The 18,870-nt window shown below is 37.8% G+C and overlaps 2 protein-coding genes across 3 annotated transcripts; both read right to left on the bottom strand.

Moving 5' to 3' along the window:
• Positions 1 to 1,236: 1,236 nt before the first annotated feature.
• Positions 1,237 to 11,910, bottom strand: LOC125232097 (ATP-dependent RNA helicase dbp2-like). Its single transcript, XM_048137712.1, has 5 exons — positions 11,738 to 11,910; positions 10,710 to 11,630; positions 9,729 to 9,961; positions 3,390 to 3,568; positions 1,237 to 1,627 (listed from the first exon to the last, which is right to left on the bottom strand). The coding sequence occupies exons 1-5, from the start codon at positions 11,788 to 11,790 to the stop codon at positions 1,334 to 1,336; spliced, it is 1,680 nt and encodes a 559-aa protein (XP_047993669.1). The 5' UTR covers positions 11,791 to 11,910; the 3' UTR covers positions 1,237 to 1,333.
• Positions 11,911 to 13,237: 1,327 nt separating this feature from the next.
• Positions 13,238 to 17,330, bottom strand: LOC125231600 (ATP-dependent RNA helicase p62). Of its 2 annotated transcripts, XR_007177637.1 has the most exons (6): positions 17,312 to 17,330; positions 17,042 to 17,132; positions 15,478 to 16,503; positions 15,048 to 15,286; positions 14,462 to 14,936; positions 14,226 to 14,306 (listed from the first exon to the last, which is right to left on the bottom strand). XR_007177637.1 is itself a non-coding variant. In XM_048137058.1 (5 exons), coding segments are annotated over exons 1-5 (1,629 nt in total). In that variant the 5' UTR covers positions 17,044 to 17,132; the 3' UTR covers positions 13,238 to 13,690. The 2 variants fall into 2 exon arrangements, 1 of the variants encoding a protein (XP_047993015.1); XM_048137058.1 differs by lacking the exons at positions 14,462 to 14,936; positions 17,312 to 17,330 and adding an exon at positions 13,238 to 13,873 and having other exon boundaries at positions 14,128 to 14,306.
• Positions 17,331 to 18,870: the final 1,540 nt, after the last annotated feature.

Genomic DNA, 18,870 nt, shown 5'->3' with positions numbered 1-18,870 from the left:
AATGCTGCCTCCTTCCTTCATCTTTTGGAACACTGAAAAGTTTAATATTATTCATGTTAATTGTAAAGACATAAATTATATAAAGTTGGTATTATTATACTGTGATATGAACTATGAACATAGAAACCGTACCAAGTTGATAGATTTAGCTCCATTCAATAAGAGTAAATACCATGCAAGAAAAAAGATTGGTCACCCTAGTCGTAAAACCACACATAGCATTATTTTTCTTTAAAGGTCATATTTATCGTTCTAAACCTATTCGTGGGAATTTTGATATAATTTGAGACAATGAAAACAATATAATGATAAGAACTAACCAAGATTACAAGCAAAATAGAAGAAAATTTATTGCCAGTGAGGTTTATGAACATTTTGGTAAAATAAGTACTTACTTGTGAAATTTTACGTCGGATTTCGGTTTCCATTTACTTCCACAATGGTTCACTATGCAATACATAGCTCAGAACTTAAGTAAATCGTCGAAAAACGTTTATTTTGCAAAATAAATCTCTGAATCGGTGAATGAATTTTGACAATTCTGACATATCGGGCATATTTTTTTATTATTAGTGTTCCCATAGTACGCAGGAGGTAAATACCGGAGAAATAAGGTTTTTGATTGAGTTTTTTTTTGTATAATACAAAGAAAAGTAAGTCAATTTGATTGAAGAATGTTTTATACGTTTTTTTTATTAACTTATCTGGCAATACATCACAGTGTTGGAATGAGATAGAACATAGGAGTAAAGGTGAATGAACCTGGCTTCAACTCATTGGTCGGCACGCACTATCCAGAGATATATATAAAATTCTTGGTTAAGTCAAACCAAGCAACGATTTTCCTAGCTTTTTCAAACACCAAGGGCACTTAGATTTAACCCTTAAATGCATGGTGTTGTATATATGCATCATATATTTGATGGCCCGTGGCTCGATATGTCGCTAACCAAAATCACATTTATTGCTTAATTATCATCTATCACATACTTACATTAATATCTCGTTAAAAGAAAAATTCATGCATTTAAGGGTTAAGATTTGATTTTATAAACAACTTTGTTACCTTATGTTTATTTAACACCTTGTATGAAGGAGCGAATTCCTCCTAACACAAGCGTCAAACTTAAAAGGAGGATTCGACACCTTAAGAAACCATGTTTGATAAATAAACGTATTTTGAATTTTTTTCTTTGAACTTAGAAGAGTATTATTAACCAAAATAAAACAAACAAATTACAGATATTTGGAAGTGTCGTATAATATACAATACTAGAATCTACAGACACAATAAAATTAGCACTGCACTAATAATTTAACACTAAGCGTAAACCTAGAATCTATCATCATCATCGTCATATCTAGGTCTTCTATTGGGTCTACTGTTATTAAATCTGTTGTTAGAATTATATCTGTTGTTTGATTTGCGATAGTTGTTGTACTCTTCATCATCACCGTCATCATTGTATCTGCTGCTGTTGTTGTTATATCGGTAATTGTTGTTGTTGCTTCGAAATTTGTTCCATTTCTTGCTTAGGTTGTATGAGTTCCGAGAGTATCTGTCCTGTTCCTTAACTTTAGACAGGCTAAAGCTGCGAGCCAATTCGTCCAATTCTTTTGGTGGTTCCTGCAAATTACAAACATTAAATTAAGTATATGATGCTAAAGTATTCCTATTTCAAACACTGGTAATTATCAAAAGACCTTAATAAAGTCTTTTTAGGGTTCCGTAGTCAACTAGGAACCCTTATAGTTTCGCCATGTCTGTCTGTAAAAAAAATCAGTCCCCACTTTACATGTAGGGGTACATGTAAAGTGGGGACTGATTTTTTTTTTCATTCCAACCCCAACGTGTGATATATTGTTGGATAGGTATTTAAAAATGAATACGGGTTTACTAAAATCGTTTTTTGATAATATTAACGCCCTGGTACGAAGCCAACTGGAATGCAATGCTGCAATCTGGGCCCCGCATGAGACGAAGTACAGCATAATGATAGAAAGGATACAAAATAAGTTCACGAGGTACATCTACTTAAAACTGTACGGAGTGTATCCTTTCTATCCGCTTATGTATCCCACGTTGTTCGTTATAGGTATGGTGGGCTATAACAAATTAGAAACACGGAGGGATCTGTCACTCGCATGCTACGTGGTGAAGATCCTTCGCGGCAGTATTCACAACCCGGGGATCTTACAGCAGATGAATCTGTACGTGCCCAATGGCTACGTGGAGCGGAGGCGGCGGCCGCAGCTGCTGGTGGAACCGATCGGCAGAACCAACCTGCTTCGTAAGGCGCCTCTCAGTCGCACCGTCCGTACACTGAATTTAGTGGCTGATCAGACTGACTTGTTTAGTTGTCCAATGTCCGAATTTGTAAAAGTGTGTTTAAATGTTATATGTTATAATTTGATGTAATCGTAAGGTTTTGCTGATATAATTATGTAAATAACTATGAATAGGCACTATTGTATTAGGGTTACCTGTAAGGATAGTTGCTAAGTGACAATAAATAAAAATAAAAATAAAAAAATAAATTAATATTTTCGGAAATAATCGCTCCTAAAGGAAAAAAAAGTGTGTCCCCCCCACCCCTCTAACTTTTGAACCATATGTTTAAAAAATATGAAAAAATCCCAAAAGTAGAACTTTATACAGACTTTCTAGGAAAATTGTTTTCAACTTGATAAGTTTAGTAGTTTTTGAGAAAAAACTACTAAACTTATCAAGAAACTACTAAACTTAGAAGAACGGAAAACTACGGAACCCTACACTGAGCGTGGCCCGACACGCTCTTGGCCGGTTTTTATATGTAGTCAACCAATTTGAATCCTATGCCACTGTGGAACCGTTACACAGTAAACGTCAAAGTGAGCTGTCATGAAACTTATGAACTAGTTACGTTACATTAATGAAAATTAAAAAGTGCTTTTTGAAACACTTGACAGTGAAGGGCACACCCTGAGCACAGTATAATAAAGAGTATCAATCAATCAATCAATCAAAATATTCTTTATTCAAATAGGCTTACAATAAGCACCCTTCAATGATCAACAATGTACAATTTTCATCTTACTAAATATCAGAGCAATTTATTGGTGCAATAAACAATATTGTTTTAAAACTACATTGAATTAATAGTACTATCGTAAAGTATGGCCACTCCCGCTCCCCGCTGAAAGTGCCGCCCATCCCCTCACCCACCTAGCAGTTACCGCCTGTCGAAAACGCGAACAGTCGACCTGTCATATTTCACTCATACAAGCATAGTACGCGTTCACCTACACGAGCTTAGACTGTGCTAGGAACGCGCCTCTTTCATATATTTGATCGCCAGTGAGTCCAGTGACCGAGGTGTGCCCTGAGCTAGACAGTCACAGATTCTTACCTGATTAGCTTCCTTCAGAACAGCTAACAAGCTCTTTGCCAGGCGTGCATCCTCCTCAGTGAACAGCGTGTGCGCCTCTCCCTTCTTGTCGTAGCGGCCGGTCCTGCCGATCCTGTGGATGTAGTCCTCCGACGTTTGCGGGAAATCGTAGTTGATTACGTGCGTGATACCATCCACATCTGAAATCAACAATTAAATTGAACTTGGCTTAACTACAAGGGCAAGTATGAAATAGTACATTACGATACAAGTGTTGAAAAGATGAAGTTCGAAACGAGTGGCGATAAATTTAAATCGACACGAGTTACGAATTTCCTTTCCGCACATGTATCGTACGACGTTTTTCAGTACTGATTACCCTCCGAAGTGTCGACCTGAAGCACTTCTCGCACTACTTGTAGTGCGTAGAAAAAGCACCATCTGTATTGAAAGTTTTTTTGGCTACAGGTAAATAAACTAGATTGACTGCCAAACTAGATGACCCCGTATGATGTCATATTTTTTAGACCTTTGTAGCTGAATTCTACTAGCTTGGCTATCATATCATAAGTTGATGTTTGAGACAGTAATTCTGCATTTGCATACTATGCACAGTTTATACTAACTAGTTATAGAGTAGATCTTTCCGAACGGTCGCCGAGCTGTCAAGTTGACTCTGTGACCAGCTGATTTCAAATATTGAAATTTAATTATATTTTTAGCTTTAAAGAGGACTTCTACTCATTGTTAGTTAATTTAAGTAGTAAAGTATTATCAGTGATACAGTTTTGGTGAAATTGACAACGTTACACCGAGTATTTATTGGACTTTGAGGCAGGACTACCCAACTGTCAACGAGTGATCGCAGCCGTTGGAATCTGCGTTTGAAACGGGGAGAGTATTCCGTTTTATTTATCATTTATTTCTACACTCAAACAAAGCTCATTGCTGCGGCCGTGAGCAACGTCAAACAAACAACATTGGCACCGTGCAGTTTCCCTTTGCTTGACGAACTAGTGGAAGCACAAGACGAGACAAGACACATTCGCCACAGACACTGCCGGCTACTGACACACTGCACACTATTCATTCCTACAGCTCACATCTCTGTCGTCATCTTGGCAAATCTTTCAATCTCTGTTGAGATAAGTACTCATCCTTTTTTATTACATCTTTCAGAAAGCCAGACGAGTGACAATGAACACCGAAATTGCGACCGAAACTCGCAAGGCAACGGCACGACAACTAGAGATGCAGCTAAAAACAACAGCACAGGACCTACACGAGTCGAGGGCCTTGTCGAAGCAGTTGTTGGAGGAAAGGGAGGAAAGCGAAGTGGAGCTCCAGAAAGTAATCAACAAAAACTCAGAATTGAAAAGGGAGCTGGCGGACAATGATGTGCAGCTGACTGATGCCCGCGGAGAAGTGGACCGTTTGCAAGGCACAATAGACACCTTCAACCAGTGCGCTTCGACACATGAAGTGGCCTTGGCCCGCATCACACAGTTAGAAGAAGAACTGGGTGCGGCTAATGAGGAACTTAATTTGTTTAGGAAAGAGCGGGAGCACTATGATGCTTCGCAGTTACAGAATGTGTACCAAGAGTTGGTAAGCGGTGAAACACAATTGAGTAGGGACTCCAAACACATAGTATTCTTTAATAGTAGTAATAAGTTAAAAAAGTACATTAAGATTAATAGGTATATTAGGAGAACCCAAAAGCTGATCAAAGGCCAGGCATGTATTAAAAAATATAGTAAATTAAAACATACATTAACAGTTATGAAAAATAGGGTTCAAGACTGTCATTCAGAGCTGGAAGTCAAGGAATCAAATTTTCTGAAATTAAATGCCGACATTAACAGGCTGAAAGATGAGCTTTTGGCAGTATCCACCATGTATGAGACTACTAAAAAACAAGTTGAGGAGCACATACAGGCTTTTAATACATTGCTGCTAGAAAATAGAGATTTGGAGGAGCGGTGTAAGGCATTATTAAATGGAAAACATTGTAATTGTGGCCAAATGCCACCAGCAAAGATTATTCAAGCCGATGTGGCCCACGACACAACTAGGCATGCGGCAGTAGTTAAACAGCCCCCTAGAGCAGTCAGTAAGACTGTTGTTTTTCAGATCAGATTGGGTTAGGAATGGGCCCATTATTAAGCTACCAGTTAGAGCAACAAGTGACAAATTACTGTTATCAAAACATTACTTTGTCTCATTTATGTGACCTTATTTCAAAGGGATGTTATGATAGCAGTACTACATTAGTAATTTTATTAGGAAATAGTCTTAATGTAGATAAGCTTAGCATAGATAAATTGATGTCCACACTAAATGTTATTGAAAAATCTGGTGTGGGGAAAATTATATTATGTGCACTACCTTATGCAGAAAATGTATCATATGACTATAATTGTAAGATAGCTTACTATAATTCTTTAATGTACCATGCCATAGCTGTTAATAAAAAGTACCATTTCTTTGACTTAAATAAATTCATTGAGCGCTTCATGCTAGCTCCACGGAAGGTATTTTTGCCAAAGAAATTATTTGTATATTTAGTGGAGTTATTGGCCTTCAATATTGAGCCAAATAGATGTAATAGTGTTATATATAAGTCTCAGTCAGCTGACAAAGCCAAGGACCCCATGCCTCATTTAAACTAGATTGTAAGACAGCGGAAAAACACCTGAATATGAACGTTGTTCACCAGAATATTCAGGGTTTTTCCAGCAAAGAATTAGAAGTAGGATTATTTTTAGATAGTAATAATGTTGAAGTTATGTGTATTACTGAACATTGGTTGAAACAAGAACAGTTGATATTTGATTATGTTAATTTTAAATTAGCTAGTTTTTTTGCCAGAAAATCTGCTGCTCATGGTGGCTCCCTTATTATTGTTAAAAATTGTATGAAGTGTAAAGAGCGCAAAGATGTTGTAAAATATTCCATAGAAAGAACTATAGAAATTTCATGTGTTGAATTAGACAGATATATTATTGTATGTGTTTATAGACCACCATCAGCTGACTTCAGCATATTTGAATCTACAATGGAAAATGTTCTGAATTTAGTATGCAAGGGCCAAAAACATGTTATTGTATGTGGAGATTTTAATGTTAACTTGCTCGAGTCATCTAGTAATACTGTTAAAATGTTCTGTTTGTTTAAATCATTTAATTTATTTAATTTATTTCTTGAACCTACCCGGGTAGGTGTGACTAGTGCAACATGCCTAGATAATATTTTTTGTAACTGTGAATGTATAGATAAGAAATTATTTAACTGTTTTCATTCCGATCACAGCGGCCAAAGGGCAGCTTTCTTAAACGTTATTCATGATACTCCACAAACAATAACATATAGACCCATTACTGGATCTCGCTTGGAATCATTCAAAAATGAAATTCTACATAGTTTGTCTATAATACCATTTTCGCATTATGACTGTAATCATTTGTATCAAGATGTTTTCAATGTAATTCTTAATCAATTTAATAACAATTTCAAAGTGAAATCTATTAGTGGGTCAAAAGTTAAAACAAAGTTTAGTGAATGGGCTACTGTAGGTATTCACAAAAGTAGAAAAAGACTTTATGAACTTTATGGTGAGAGAGAGCTGAACAAGAATTCAGAATTCCTGGACTATGTAAGAAACTACTCAAGAATCTTCAAGAAAGTGTGTTTAACTGCCAAGAAAAACTTTATTAGTTCTAAATTGAAAGTGTCGGACAACAAAGTGAAAACAACTTGGAGTATTATAAATAAAGAAGCTGGTAAATGTAAATCACGCGATTGTCAAGTCAACATTGTATCAGATAATCAACAAATAGTGTCGAACAGCGATGTTGCCTCGGCATTCGAAGATTATTTCTCAAATATAGCCGTTAACACCACAAAATGTTTACATTCTTCTGCGGCTCAAGCCCATTCATTACTTTGTGCTAATGTTAAGAAATGTAATAATTCATTTGAATTTAGTCAAGTAGACTCTGTAAATATTGTTAAAACATTCAAGTCACTCAATTTAAAGAAAACGGAAGACTTATGGGGAACATCAGTTAAAGTAATTAGTCATGTCATAGATATAATAGCACCTTACTTGGCCGTAATATATAATATTTCAATTTCACAAGGCACCTTTCCAGATCTTATGAAATGTAGCAAAGTCATACCGCTTTTTAAATCGGGTGATTCGAGTGATATAACCAATTTCCGTCCCATATCAATACTTCCTGTACTAAGTAAAGTCTTTGAGAAGCTAATGTTAAATGATCTACTGGGACACTTCAACAGACATAGATTACTTACAAGCAAACAGTTCGGTTTCACAAGGGGCCGTTCCACGACCGATGCTGCTTCGGTACTCATTAAACATATATATAATTTTTGGGAAAATTCTTGTGATGCAATTGGCATATTTTGTGATCTTTCAAAAGCCTTTGATTGTGTGGATCATGGAACGCTCATTTTGAAATTAGAACACTATGGTTTGTCTATAAATGCCCTAAACTTCTTCTTACCTTAGCAATAGAACACAAACAGTAGTTGTTAACAAAACTCGCTCTAGCGGGACTGTAGTCCAATTAGGAGTGCCACAAGGCTCAATTTTAGGTCCATTCCTGTTTTTGGTTTATATAAATGATTTGCCATGTATAGTGAAAAACTTTTGTGAAATAGTACTTTTTGCTGATGATACATCACTGCTTTTTAATGTTGACCGAAAATCTACGGATTACAATGTAATTAATAGCACGTTAGCTGATGTACTGCAGTGGTTTACTGTCAACAATTTACTTCTTAATTCTAAGAAAACCAAATGTATTCGATTTTCTCTGCCGAATGTTAAACCAATCGATACAAAAATACTTTTGAATGATGAATGCTTAGAGATGGTAGATACAACACTGTTTCTTGGTTTAACATTGGACAAAAATCTACAATGGAGTCCTCATATAAAGAAACTAGCAAGCAAATTAAGTTCAGCCGCATACGCCGTTAGGAGAATCAGGCAACTGACTAATGTTGAGACAGCTCGCCTAGTGTATCATAGTTATTTTCACAGTGTAATGTCATACGGTATTCTGGTTTGGGGCAAAGCAGCTGACATACAGACTATCTTTGTATTACAAAAGAGAGCCATTCGTTCTATTTACAACTTAGGAACACGTGAATCAGTAAGAGAACTCTTCAAAGAAATTAATATCTTAACTGTAGCTTCCCAATACATTTATGATAGTATAATTTATGTTGTTAAGAATTTAGACTGTTTCACTAAGAATTCTGATATCCATAATTATAACACTAGAAACAAAAATAAGCTTGCCATAAAGAAGTTTCGTGTCCGTAAAGTACAGAAGTCATTTGTTGGGCAATGCATTCATTTTTATAATAAGTTACCTGACACTGCTTTGAGATTACCCCTCCCAGCTCTTAAGAACTACTTAAAAAAATCATTGATGTTAAAGGCTTATTACAGAGTCGAGGACTATTTGACAGACAAACATGCATGGCCCGAACCAGAAACTACAAAAAACGAATAGCAATTAAAATAATTGTATTATGTATAGAGGACACAGTTCAGATAAGAAAGCACATCAAATATTTTATATTTTATGTTGTGTAGGTAAATTACATATTTAATGATATTGAGATTCATATTATCTTTTTCTTCTATGACAATTTGATATGTTTTCTCTGAAGAAGAACGACGTATTATTAAGCAATAATATAATTTATTGAAATTGATTTCCATAGAGTACCTAGTCTGTTCATATTCTTTGATGAATACTTTTGCATGTTAAATTGTATGTTGTTATTTAATGCATGTTAATTATAAGATGTAATGTTTTGAAAAGAAGTTGCCCGCCGAGTTTCTTGCCGGTCCCATAGTGGATACCCCCCTCCCAACTGAGGGGGGACTGAAATCTTCTCGAGGCTGAGGCGTAGGGTTAGAGCCGGCGTAGCTTTATTTGACGTTCATATGCGCATTGTAATATGCCTACTTGAAAAATAAATATTTCATTTTCATTTTCATTTTCATAGATTTTAGAGATTTTTGCTTGTTATGTTTGATTTTAGGGTCGGCTCACACCGGAATGAAAGCGGCCAGCAGCGGTCGGCAGCGGCCGGCAGCGGTCGGCAGCGGCCGGCAACGGCGAGCAACGGTCGGCAGCGGCGAGCGAGCGAGCGAGACCGCGCGACCTGTTTGAGTTTGTCAAGTGATACTGGTCTTTTTAAATATGTAGATAAAGTTTTAAATTATTTCACACTAAAAGTGCTCACCGCGTCGCTGCCGGCCGCTGCCATTCCGGTGTGAGCCGACCCTTACTTTTTTTTTAAGTAGGTACTTACCTAATCCTCTAGCAGCAACATCAGTAGCCACAAGAATGTTAGTGTTGCCAGTTTTGAACTTTCTTATAATAGTATCTCTTTGCAGCTGAGTTTTGTCCCCATGGATCCCAACTGCAGGCCAGCCATTCCTTTTCAGTGTTAGAGTGAGGTGATCCACAGATCTTTTGGTGTTTGTGAACACTAAGATTTTTCCCATGCCTTCTCCTGATATTTGGTGCATTATTTCTTTAAACCTAATTAACAAATAATAAATACATATTAAATTAAATAATAAATATTAAAATTGGATGTGTAAAAAAAAATTATGTGTAAAAAACATAACTTGATGTAAAAACATTCTGACTAGAGATGGGCCGAATATTCGGTAAATATTCGGTATTTGGCATATTCGGCAAGTTTTTCAATGTTCGTATTCGGCCGAATAATTCGGTTGCATAGCCGAATATTTACCGAATAAACAAAGTAAATAACTAATGAGATCTTACGTATTCCATTGGATAATAAGCTCCTATTTTAGTAGCTTCTAAGGAACTGCTTAAAAGAGAGAAACCTATGCGTCAAAATATAAATACAATTGTTTTGTAAAAAAGTTAAAAAACCGTAGTTTAAGAGTTGAGAAGAGTTCAGAGTTGTTTTAACTAAGTTTTAGTTATCTACTAAATCATAAAAACATAGTTGTAGTAACATATGTAACCATTATCAATCATTTAATAGTTTTAATGAACATCCCCTTTAAAAACATGGCGTAACCGAATATTCGGCCGAATGTTCGGTTCGGTAAGAGTGGAACCGAATGTTCGGCCGAATATTCGTATTCGGCAAAATCCATATTCGGCCCATCTCTAATTCTGACCTTAATATAACTATTATACAACTAATTATGAGAGAACAGATGAACATATATACCAGTCAAAGTCAAAACCATAATCCTCCTTTTGCATTGCCTTAGTCAGGTAAAAAGTAATAGCACTACATACTTACTTGTCCATTTTGTTGTCCTGGTCACAAACATGTATTAACTGTTTAATATTGTGATTTGCAGATAACTCAGTGGATCCAACGTTAACTTGTACAAACTCTCCCAAGTAATCTTTTGCTAAATGTTGTACCTCTTTCGGCCATGTTGCAGAAAACATTAAAATCTGCCTTTCAAGTGGAACTCCTTCCAAAGCTTGCCTTATTTGTGGCTCGAATCCCATGTCAAGCATCCTGTCAGCTTCATCGAGTACTACATAAGTACACCTACTGAGGTTTGTGGTGCGGCTTACAAGAAAGTCATTAAGCCGGCCTGGAGTAGCAATAACAATATCCACTCCTGCTTCCAATTGTTCAGCTTGTACTGATCTGCTTGCACCCCCATAAATACACACACATCTAATATTAAGCAGTTTTTGGAAGTCCTTAGCTACAACTTCAATTTGCTTAGCTAACTCTCGGGTAGGTGCTAACACCAGTGCTATAGGACCTCTTCCTTTCCTAGCTTTCTTTTCTTTTATGTGCACAACTGCAGGTAGTAGAAAAGCAAGTGTTTTGCCAGTGCCTGTCTGGGCTATACCAACAAAGTTTTGACCGCTTAAAGCAACTGGCCATGCTTGCGACTGAATTATAGTTGGTTTAGTAAAGCCCTGTTTACTAAGAAAGGTTTTAATGTACTCTGGAAACTCACTTGCTTCAATGTCAATGAAAGGGCTTGGAACATCTTCCCCATACACTGTAATATTATGTTCGTTTCTGTAGTCATCAATAACCTTTTGCTCTGTATTTATGCTATAAAATCTCGTTGCATATTCACTTAACACTGAATGTCTCTGTAATGATGGGCATAAGAAGGCAAAATTTCTCCTTCTATATGTGTTTAAGAATATTGTGTCGCTACACGTAGGAGCAGAATTATTGTACAATCTGAAAATTAAAATAACGTCACATTAATTCAATTATATTATATTTTGGGCCAATGCTGACATTGCTGACCCAAACCAAACCAATGTAAATTTTTAGATTATACTTACAGTTTCGCTAAACCACGACGTTTTAACAAACGTGTAATAATTTTCGAAGCCATGTCATTAATACTTTTTCTCTGTTACGGAATTTAACTTTTCCTTATTAAGTCTTTTTTATCCAAAATGGATAGAAATTAGAATGGGTTTTATAATTTTAGGTTATGTTACACAAGGTTGTGAGTATGAGTAGTATGACAAATTGACAATTCAATTTAAAGGCAATTTTTATTAACACTGTTAAAGCTAGGAACATACTACGCGGACGTCCGTCGTAAAGCTAGGAACACACTACGCGGACGTCCGTCGTAAATCGACCGCGGACGGGAATCTGGACAATGGAAATACACATAACCGTGCAAACTATCGGTCGACGGACGCGGACGTGGCCTTGAGCGCACGGACGTCCGATCGAAATCTGGCTCTCTGGATGTTTTGTTCCGTGCACACTTAAGCTAGGAACATACTACGCGGACGTCCGTCGTAAAACGACCGCGACCGCGACCTATCAGTGTGCACGGAACAAAACATCCAGAGAGTCAGATTTCGATCGGACGTCCGTGCGCTCAAGGCCACGTCCGCGTCCGTCGACCGATAGTTTGCACGGTTATGTGTATTTCCATTGTCCAGATTCCCGTCCGCGGTCGATTCACGACGGACGTCCGCGTAGTGTGTTCCTAGCTTGATAGGTCGCGGTCGCGGTCGTTTTACGACGGACGTCCGCGTAGTATGTTCCTAGCTTAACACGACCGCGACCGCGACCTATCAGTGTGCACGGAACAAAACATCCAGAGAGCCAGATTTCGATCGGACGTCCGTGCGCTCAAGGCCACGTCCGCGTCCGTCGACCGATAGTTTGCACGGTTAAGCTAGGAACACACTACGCGGACGTCCGTCGTGAATCGACCGCGGACGGGAATCTGGACAATGGAAATACACGTAGCCGTGCAAACTATCGGTCGACGGACGTGGACGTGGCCTTGAGCGCGTGGACGTCCGATCGAAATCTGGCTCGCCGGATGTTTTGTTCCGTGCACACTGATAGGTCGCGGTCGCGGTCGTTTTACGACGGACGTCCGCGTAGTATGTTCCTAGCTTAAATCGGTTCAAGGGTTGTTCGAGCAGACTTAAAACGTAGTGATTCAATGCTCTTTGGTCATGCGTATGTCGGCTGACGGCTCAACACTACTGCACTGACAGTTAGGCTTCCCAGACAGTTTTAAAAATTCATAATCTTAAAAAAAACTTGTATGCAATCTGACAGTTCAAACTGACACTGACAGATTTGAACTGTCAGATTGCATAAGTTTTTTTAAGATTATGAATTTTTAACCTCTCGTATGCTTAGGAGCAGATCTGCTCCATATTGTTTCAACTTTAACATGTAGTTATTATGACTAATATATTAATGACAATTTTTTGACAGACGCATACGAAAGGTTAAGACTGTGGGAAGCCATAGGTAGCAGTGGCATAGTTGGCATAGGTTTGTGTTCAAGTGAAACAAGGTTTTAAAATGAACATCGTCCATTTTTATCTCACATTTATTGACATTTAACATGGAACAGTATTGGAATGAAAATTTCTAATTATGTTGTTGAGGAGCTGTTCAAGTTGTACAGTCAATAGCTTAATCTAATAGCAGCTCCCAGTTAAGACAAACAAGTTTCATGGACACGGACAAGTCGGTAATCAGAAATTGTTTAACAAACAAAGCCTTTTAGCTAATCCTCACCAGAATCACAGCTTAAATTATCACAGTGCAAAAATAATAATAATACAATTAAGTTAGGTTCAGAAAATCAAGGTACATAATGTAGACCCACAAAATAAATAAAACTCACTGATACTATATACCAGACAATCAGATATCCTACTTGCAATAAACATTACGCTTTCACACAAATAATTCCTATGAGGATTTGCTACTTATAAATTAACTATCTTAGCTTTAGATTAAAATTAATAGTCATTAAACCGTCTGTGGCCACCGCCACCACCTCCTTGTCCGTTCCTACCGAAGTTTGAACCGCGCTTGAACGAGCCGCCGCCGCCGCGGCCGCCTCCGAACCGGCTCCGGTTGTTCCATCCACCGCCGCCGCCTCCACAGCGGTCGGCCATAGTTTGCAGTTGAGGACTAACGGTCTGTGAGCAAAAATAAATATTTAAAAATACGAACCTGCATTTATTGGTATGTACTTCAAAAATGTTATAAGTGGAAAATGTCACAGCATCTGAGGATGGGATCCAGACTAATGTTGTGTGGACACCGAAGGCATGTAGCTGTCGTTTTATGTACCTCATACTTGCATTCATGTCACGCCAATAAGAAACGTACCCATGCCAAAGGTATGAGGAAATTCTGCTGCAACACTTAGAAAAATAGTACAACTAATTACCTGATTGGCTTCCTGTAGCACAGAAACAAGATCCTTGGCTTGACGTGAGTTGGAAGGTGTGAAAAAGGCATATGATGTGCCTTTCGTCTTTGAACGGCCAGTTCTGCCTATCCGATGGATGTAGTCCTCAGAAGAGTTGGGGTAATCAAAGTTGATTACATATTTAATACCATCAACATCTAAAAAAGAAATTCGTTTAGACACCTTGAAATGATGGTATACAGTCATATCATTTCAGTACTGTCATTCAATAAAATCTGACAAACTCAATAACAAAAGCTTGGATGACAACCTTGTACATTGTAAGTAGGTAACTCATGGCTGTATTACTTACATGGATGAGTTACACAACAGCTATGTACAAAAATCCAGTTGCCTCTCACTCGGAACCCAGGAGTCTTGATAGGGCATTCAATTTAAGACTGTCATAGATGTTCACATAGCCCACAACTCCAATCCGGCCGAAACAGAAAACCCTTGACCATTTGCAGATCATCTTAACTGGGGTCAAGTTTTTCAACAATGCACCATTATGAATCGATCTTTGAATTAAAATACCACGTAGTGCATCACCAGGTTTTCATCAACTTTCAAGTGCATCCGCAATAATCACGGACATACCATCAAGCTTCCGGCCTCGGGTCCAATCACAGTGAAAGGCACTACTGAGGCACCATTATAATGACGAGTTATTGCATTCTCAATGGAAATACCACTGCATCTGTCTTATCTACAAATCCAGTGCAGTAACATGCCATCTAATTTATGGCAGTATTCAGATAGAACACAATAACATGCCGCCAGTGCCTCTGAAATTATAAAACAAATAATGGTTGAATTAAATTGTCATTTAAAATATTAGCTTTTGCATCAAATTTCAAGATTTCAATAACAGGAAATAAATTGAAAATTATTCTTACCAAGTCCTCTGGCAGCAACATCAGTTGCTACTAAAATACTGGCACGGCCTTGCTTGAACTGATATAAAACGTCATCTCTCTCTTGCTGTGTCTTGTCTCCATGCATACATACAGCTGGCCAGCCATAGCGCCTAATATTTCTAGTGATATTCTCAACTTTCCTTTTGGTTTCAACAAATATTATGGTCTTTGCTCCAGGATCCTGGTTTTGTCCAATTTCTTGTAAAAGTACATTCAGTCTAAAACAAAATATAGAGAATATTTAGAGTTAAATTGAAGAGAGGATCTTAGCAAGAAACAATTCAGAATAGTATTCAGATCTTCTTAGAGGATAGTTTGGTTGTTTAATCAGCACTAGGTGGTCATACAAAAAACATTCATCACTAAAAATTAAGAATTCTAGTAAAAAGTAGTACAAAAAATAACTCACTTGTTTTCCTTTTCATGTTCCTGACATACATCAATGATCTGCAGAATGTTATGATTAGCAGAAAGCTGAAGTGATCCAATGTTGATCTGAACATAGTCTCCAAGATAGTCCTCAGCCAGCTTTTTTACTTCTTTAGGCCATGTGGCAGACCACATAAGGGTCTGTCTGTCTGGGCGAATTTGTTCAATGATTTTTCTAATCTGAGGTTCAAAACCCATGTCTAACATGCGGTCAGCTTCATCCAAGACCAGGTAAGTGCACCTTTGAAGGTTGGTGGTGCCCCTTTCCAGGAAATCAATCAATCTACCAGGTGTGGCAATAACAATCTCCACACCACGCTCCAAGTCACGAGCTTGCTCTCTCTTAGGAGCACCACCAAACACACAAGTGTTACGCACATATGAAGCATTTCCGAAATCAGTGGCTACTTGTTGGATCTGCTGAGCCAACTCTCTTGTTGGAGCGAGAACCAGAGCAATGGGTCCATCACCGCGTTTGAGGGGCTGTTGATTGTTAATGTGCACAATGGAAGGCAGAATGTAGGCCAGGGTCTTTCCAGAACCAGTTTGGGCAATACCCACCAGGTTCTTTCCAGACATAGCAATCGGCCAGCCTTGGGCCTGGATAGGTGTCGGTTCTTTGTAACCCATACCACTAATTCCCTTATTTACGTAGTCAGGGAAGTTGCCCTCCTCAAAACGTTGGATGGGGTTAGGGACGTCGAGCCCACTCACAGTGATTTCGTGCTGACCTCTATATTCTTCTACTTCATAAGGAGAGCGTTTAAGGACTGAAGGGTGTGGGTTGTAGAAGTTCTTATTAAAAGGCTGCAACGTCATGGTCTCCCAGTTGGGGCGGCGCATGTTCTGGCCTCCACTGAAGTCCTTCTTGCCGCCGCCTCCGAAACCACCACCGCCTCCGCCGCCGCCGAAACGGCTGCCACCCCCACCGCCAAATTTGCCTCCACCGCCGGAACCATATTTGGAACCGCCGTTTCCACCACGGCTATTGTTCCAATTGCCGGACCTTGAAAGATATTTAACCTTTGTTAATGTCAAGATAATCGATAAGAGCTATCAGTAATTAGTAACACGTGAATGAATCTATGAAAACACGTGTATGACGTGTCTACGAAATATAACTAGATGTATCATACATACACAAAATTACCCGTAATGTGTGTAAATTAATAATTAATTTCAATATGACTAGTAACACAATTAAAATAAATAGTTACTATAATAACGGACAATGACCATTCTATGCACACCACGCAAGCGTAAAATTAACGATTGGTTGCTAGACAAAATGGAGGCCGAGGCAACCAATTTAATATTCCTAGGACTCAATAATGTATATTGTCGTATCACAATTAGGTAAACAGTATAGTTGTAAAATAAAAAGGTTTTTTTATTGCATAAATGATAATCAAACACTAGACTAATAAATGTAATTTATGCAGATATTGACTGATACTTCGACACACGTCAAAAATGACAAAACTTCATAATAAGCAGAAATAACATCGTGAATTAACAAAGAAACACTTTTAAACAATACTTACATAGTTAATGATGATTTTGAATTCAAGATGTTGTGAATAAATACAGATGTATTTGCCAATCCAATCTTAGCAGGGCGGGTGTAGGGACAACCTGAGGAGACGCCATTATCGTTAGAACTTATTTCAAAATTCAGAATATCACACATAATAATAATAATCCTCACCATTTACTACGACTTTAGAAAAATATACAAGCTAAAAATCGATAAAGGAAACTGAACAAATTACATTAAAATTTTAATTACAAAGCAACAAACAAACGCGTCTTACCTCAACCACTGCTTTTCAGAAAGAGAATGTTCTTGTTCAAGTTGTTCATTCAACATCAATATTGAATGGATGAATGAAAAATGTTTCATGACCGAACGAATGAATGAAGAAACGAATGGATTAACTAGAATGATGTGTAATGTTGCCTCCTCACTTGGTTTAACCCGTTTTAAATTATAACTATTACAAGTAAGAGTGTTTTCATTGTTTTCACCACACTAACTGGTAAAGGCGTTATTGATACTTCAATACGAATAGCAAAGTTGCGTTTTATCCACAAGAGTGCAAAGTAATTTCATACAAATTTTAACTTGATGCCCAAAGCTGGCTGCTGACTGGTAGAAATGACGTTTAAATGATGATTTTTAATTATAGATGAGGGAGGGATTTCAATTTTCATTTAGTTTCATGTTTTCCAGTTAATATTTTCCTCGTGTTGGTGTGGTCAAAAATTTTGTGTGTCACTCGGTGGCAAGTTTAACCTACGTACCTTGATACCATCGCAACTCAGAATCCACATTTTGAACCACTCGCTAAGCTCCCTGTACAATATTGAAATCTTAGCCTTGCTTGGGTATCAATATTGGCACGTAGACGCACGTGCCAATATTGTCCACATTCTGAACCACTCGCTACGCTCCCTGTACAATATTGAAATCTTTGGCTTGCTTGGGTATCAATACTGGCACGTGCGTCTAAACTTGTAAAGGCTCTCTTGATATACTTAAACTAAAAATGGAGGGGAATAAACTAAACGGCTGCCTTTATTTGAAAACATTTAGGTATAGTAGATTTAATAAGCTTTCAAATGACACCTCGCAAACAGATTGGTCCTATAGGACTCGAGATGTGAATAAAATATCAATGATGGTCTGTCGCCAACTCGCCATCTTTCCCTTTAGAAGAGATGTCTACGAAAATCGTGAAGGAGGCGACTCTTGGGAAAATTAGCTCTAGACTGTAAGTTTTCAACAACTTTCATTTTAATATTTTTTGCTAACCATTTATTAGTTTTCACATGTCTAAAGTAAGGATGTCGGACGAAAAATAAGATGGAAAAATGAATTCGGAAAGGTAGCTGGAGCCCTATGGAGAAGACAAGCTCAAGTTAGAGAAACAGAGAGATTTGGGAGAGGCCTATGCCAAAGGTAACCAGACAAAATTTCTGCGGAGAAAGGCTAGCAGTATGATGAGATGCAATAAAGATGCCATGGTGTTTTGCGAAACGAAAAACATATCATGCAAATGTTCCAACACCGGCGACCGGGAATCTTCAACGGACTAATAAATACGTGTTTTAAAATAATTTTGTATTTTATTTACCGAATTGCAAAAAGGCCAGGTCAGAATCAGAAGTACATACCTACTCGAAACCGACGAGAGTGTATGAGAAATGTGACTTTTATGAGAAGCGAAAGCATTTCTGTGAAGCGAAAGTGGTTTGTCAGGATCCTAGTAAATGGAAATCCGTAATCTCTGCCTACCCCTCTGGGAAAGAGGCATGATTGTGTGTATGTATGTATGTTTATTTATGTGTGTATATCCAGTGTAATAATCCA

The sequence above is a fragment of the Leguminivora glycinivorella genome, chromosome 12, assembly GCF_023078275.1.
Source record: "Leguminivora glycinivorella isolate SPB_JAAS2020 chromosome 12, LegGlyc_1.1, whole genome shotgun sequence".
In the NCBI taxonomy this organism is placed as follows: Eukaryota; Metazoa; Arthropoda; class Insecta; order Lepidoptera; family Tortricidae; genus Leguminivora; species Leguminivora glycinivorella.
The sequence above is the reverse complement of the archived record's forward strand: the minus strand, read 5'-3'. Positions and strand labels throughout refer to the sequence as shown.

What these genes read in the sequence shown, in the direction of transcription:
- LOC125232097 (XM_048137712.1), bottom strand. Translation starts at nt 11,790, where the DNA reads ATGGCTTCGAAAATTATTACACGTTTGTTAAAACGTCGTGGTTTAGCG. An exon ending in CGTCGTGGTTTAGCGAAACT is followed by an intron (nt 11,631 to 11,737) that starts GTAAGTATAATC and finishes TTTAATTTTCAG; the next exon opens with ATTGTACAATAATTCTGCTC. An exon ending in TTCTGAAGGAAGCTAATCAG is followed by an intron (nt 1,628 to 3,389) that starts GTAAGAATCTGT and finishes TGTAATTTGCAG; the next exon opens with GAACCACCAAAAGAATTGGA.
- LOC125231600 (XM_048137058.1), bottom strand. An exon ending in TGTTGCTGCCAGAGGACTTG is followed by an intron (nt 14,307 to 15,047) that starts GTAAGAATAATT and finishes TTTCTTTTTTAG; the next exon opens with ATGTTGATGGTATTAAATAT. An exon ending in TGCTACAGGAAGCCAATCAG is followed by an intron (nt 13,874 to 14,127) that starts GTAATTAGTTGT and finishes TTTTGCTCACAG; the next exon opens with ACCGTTAGTCCTCAACTGCA.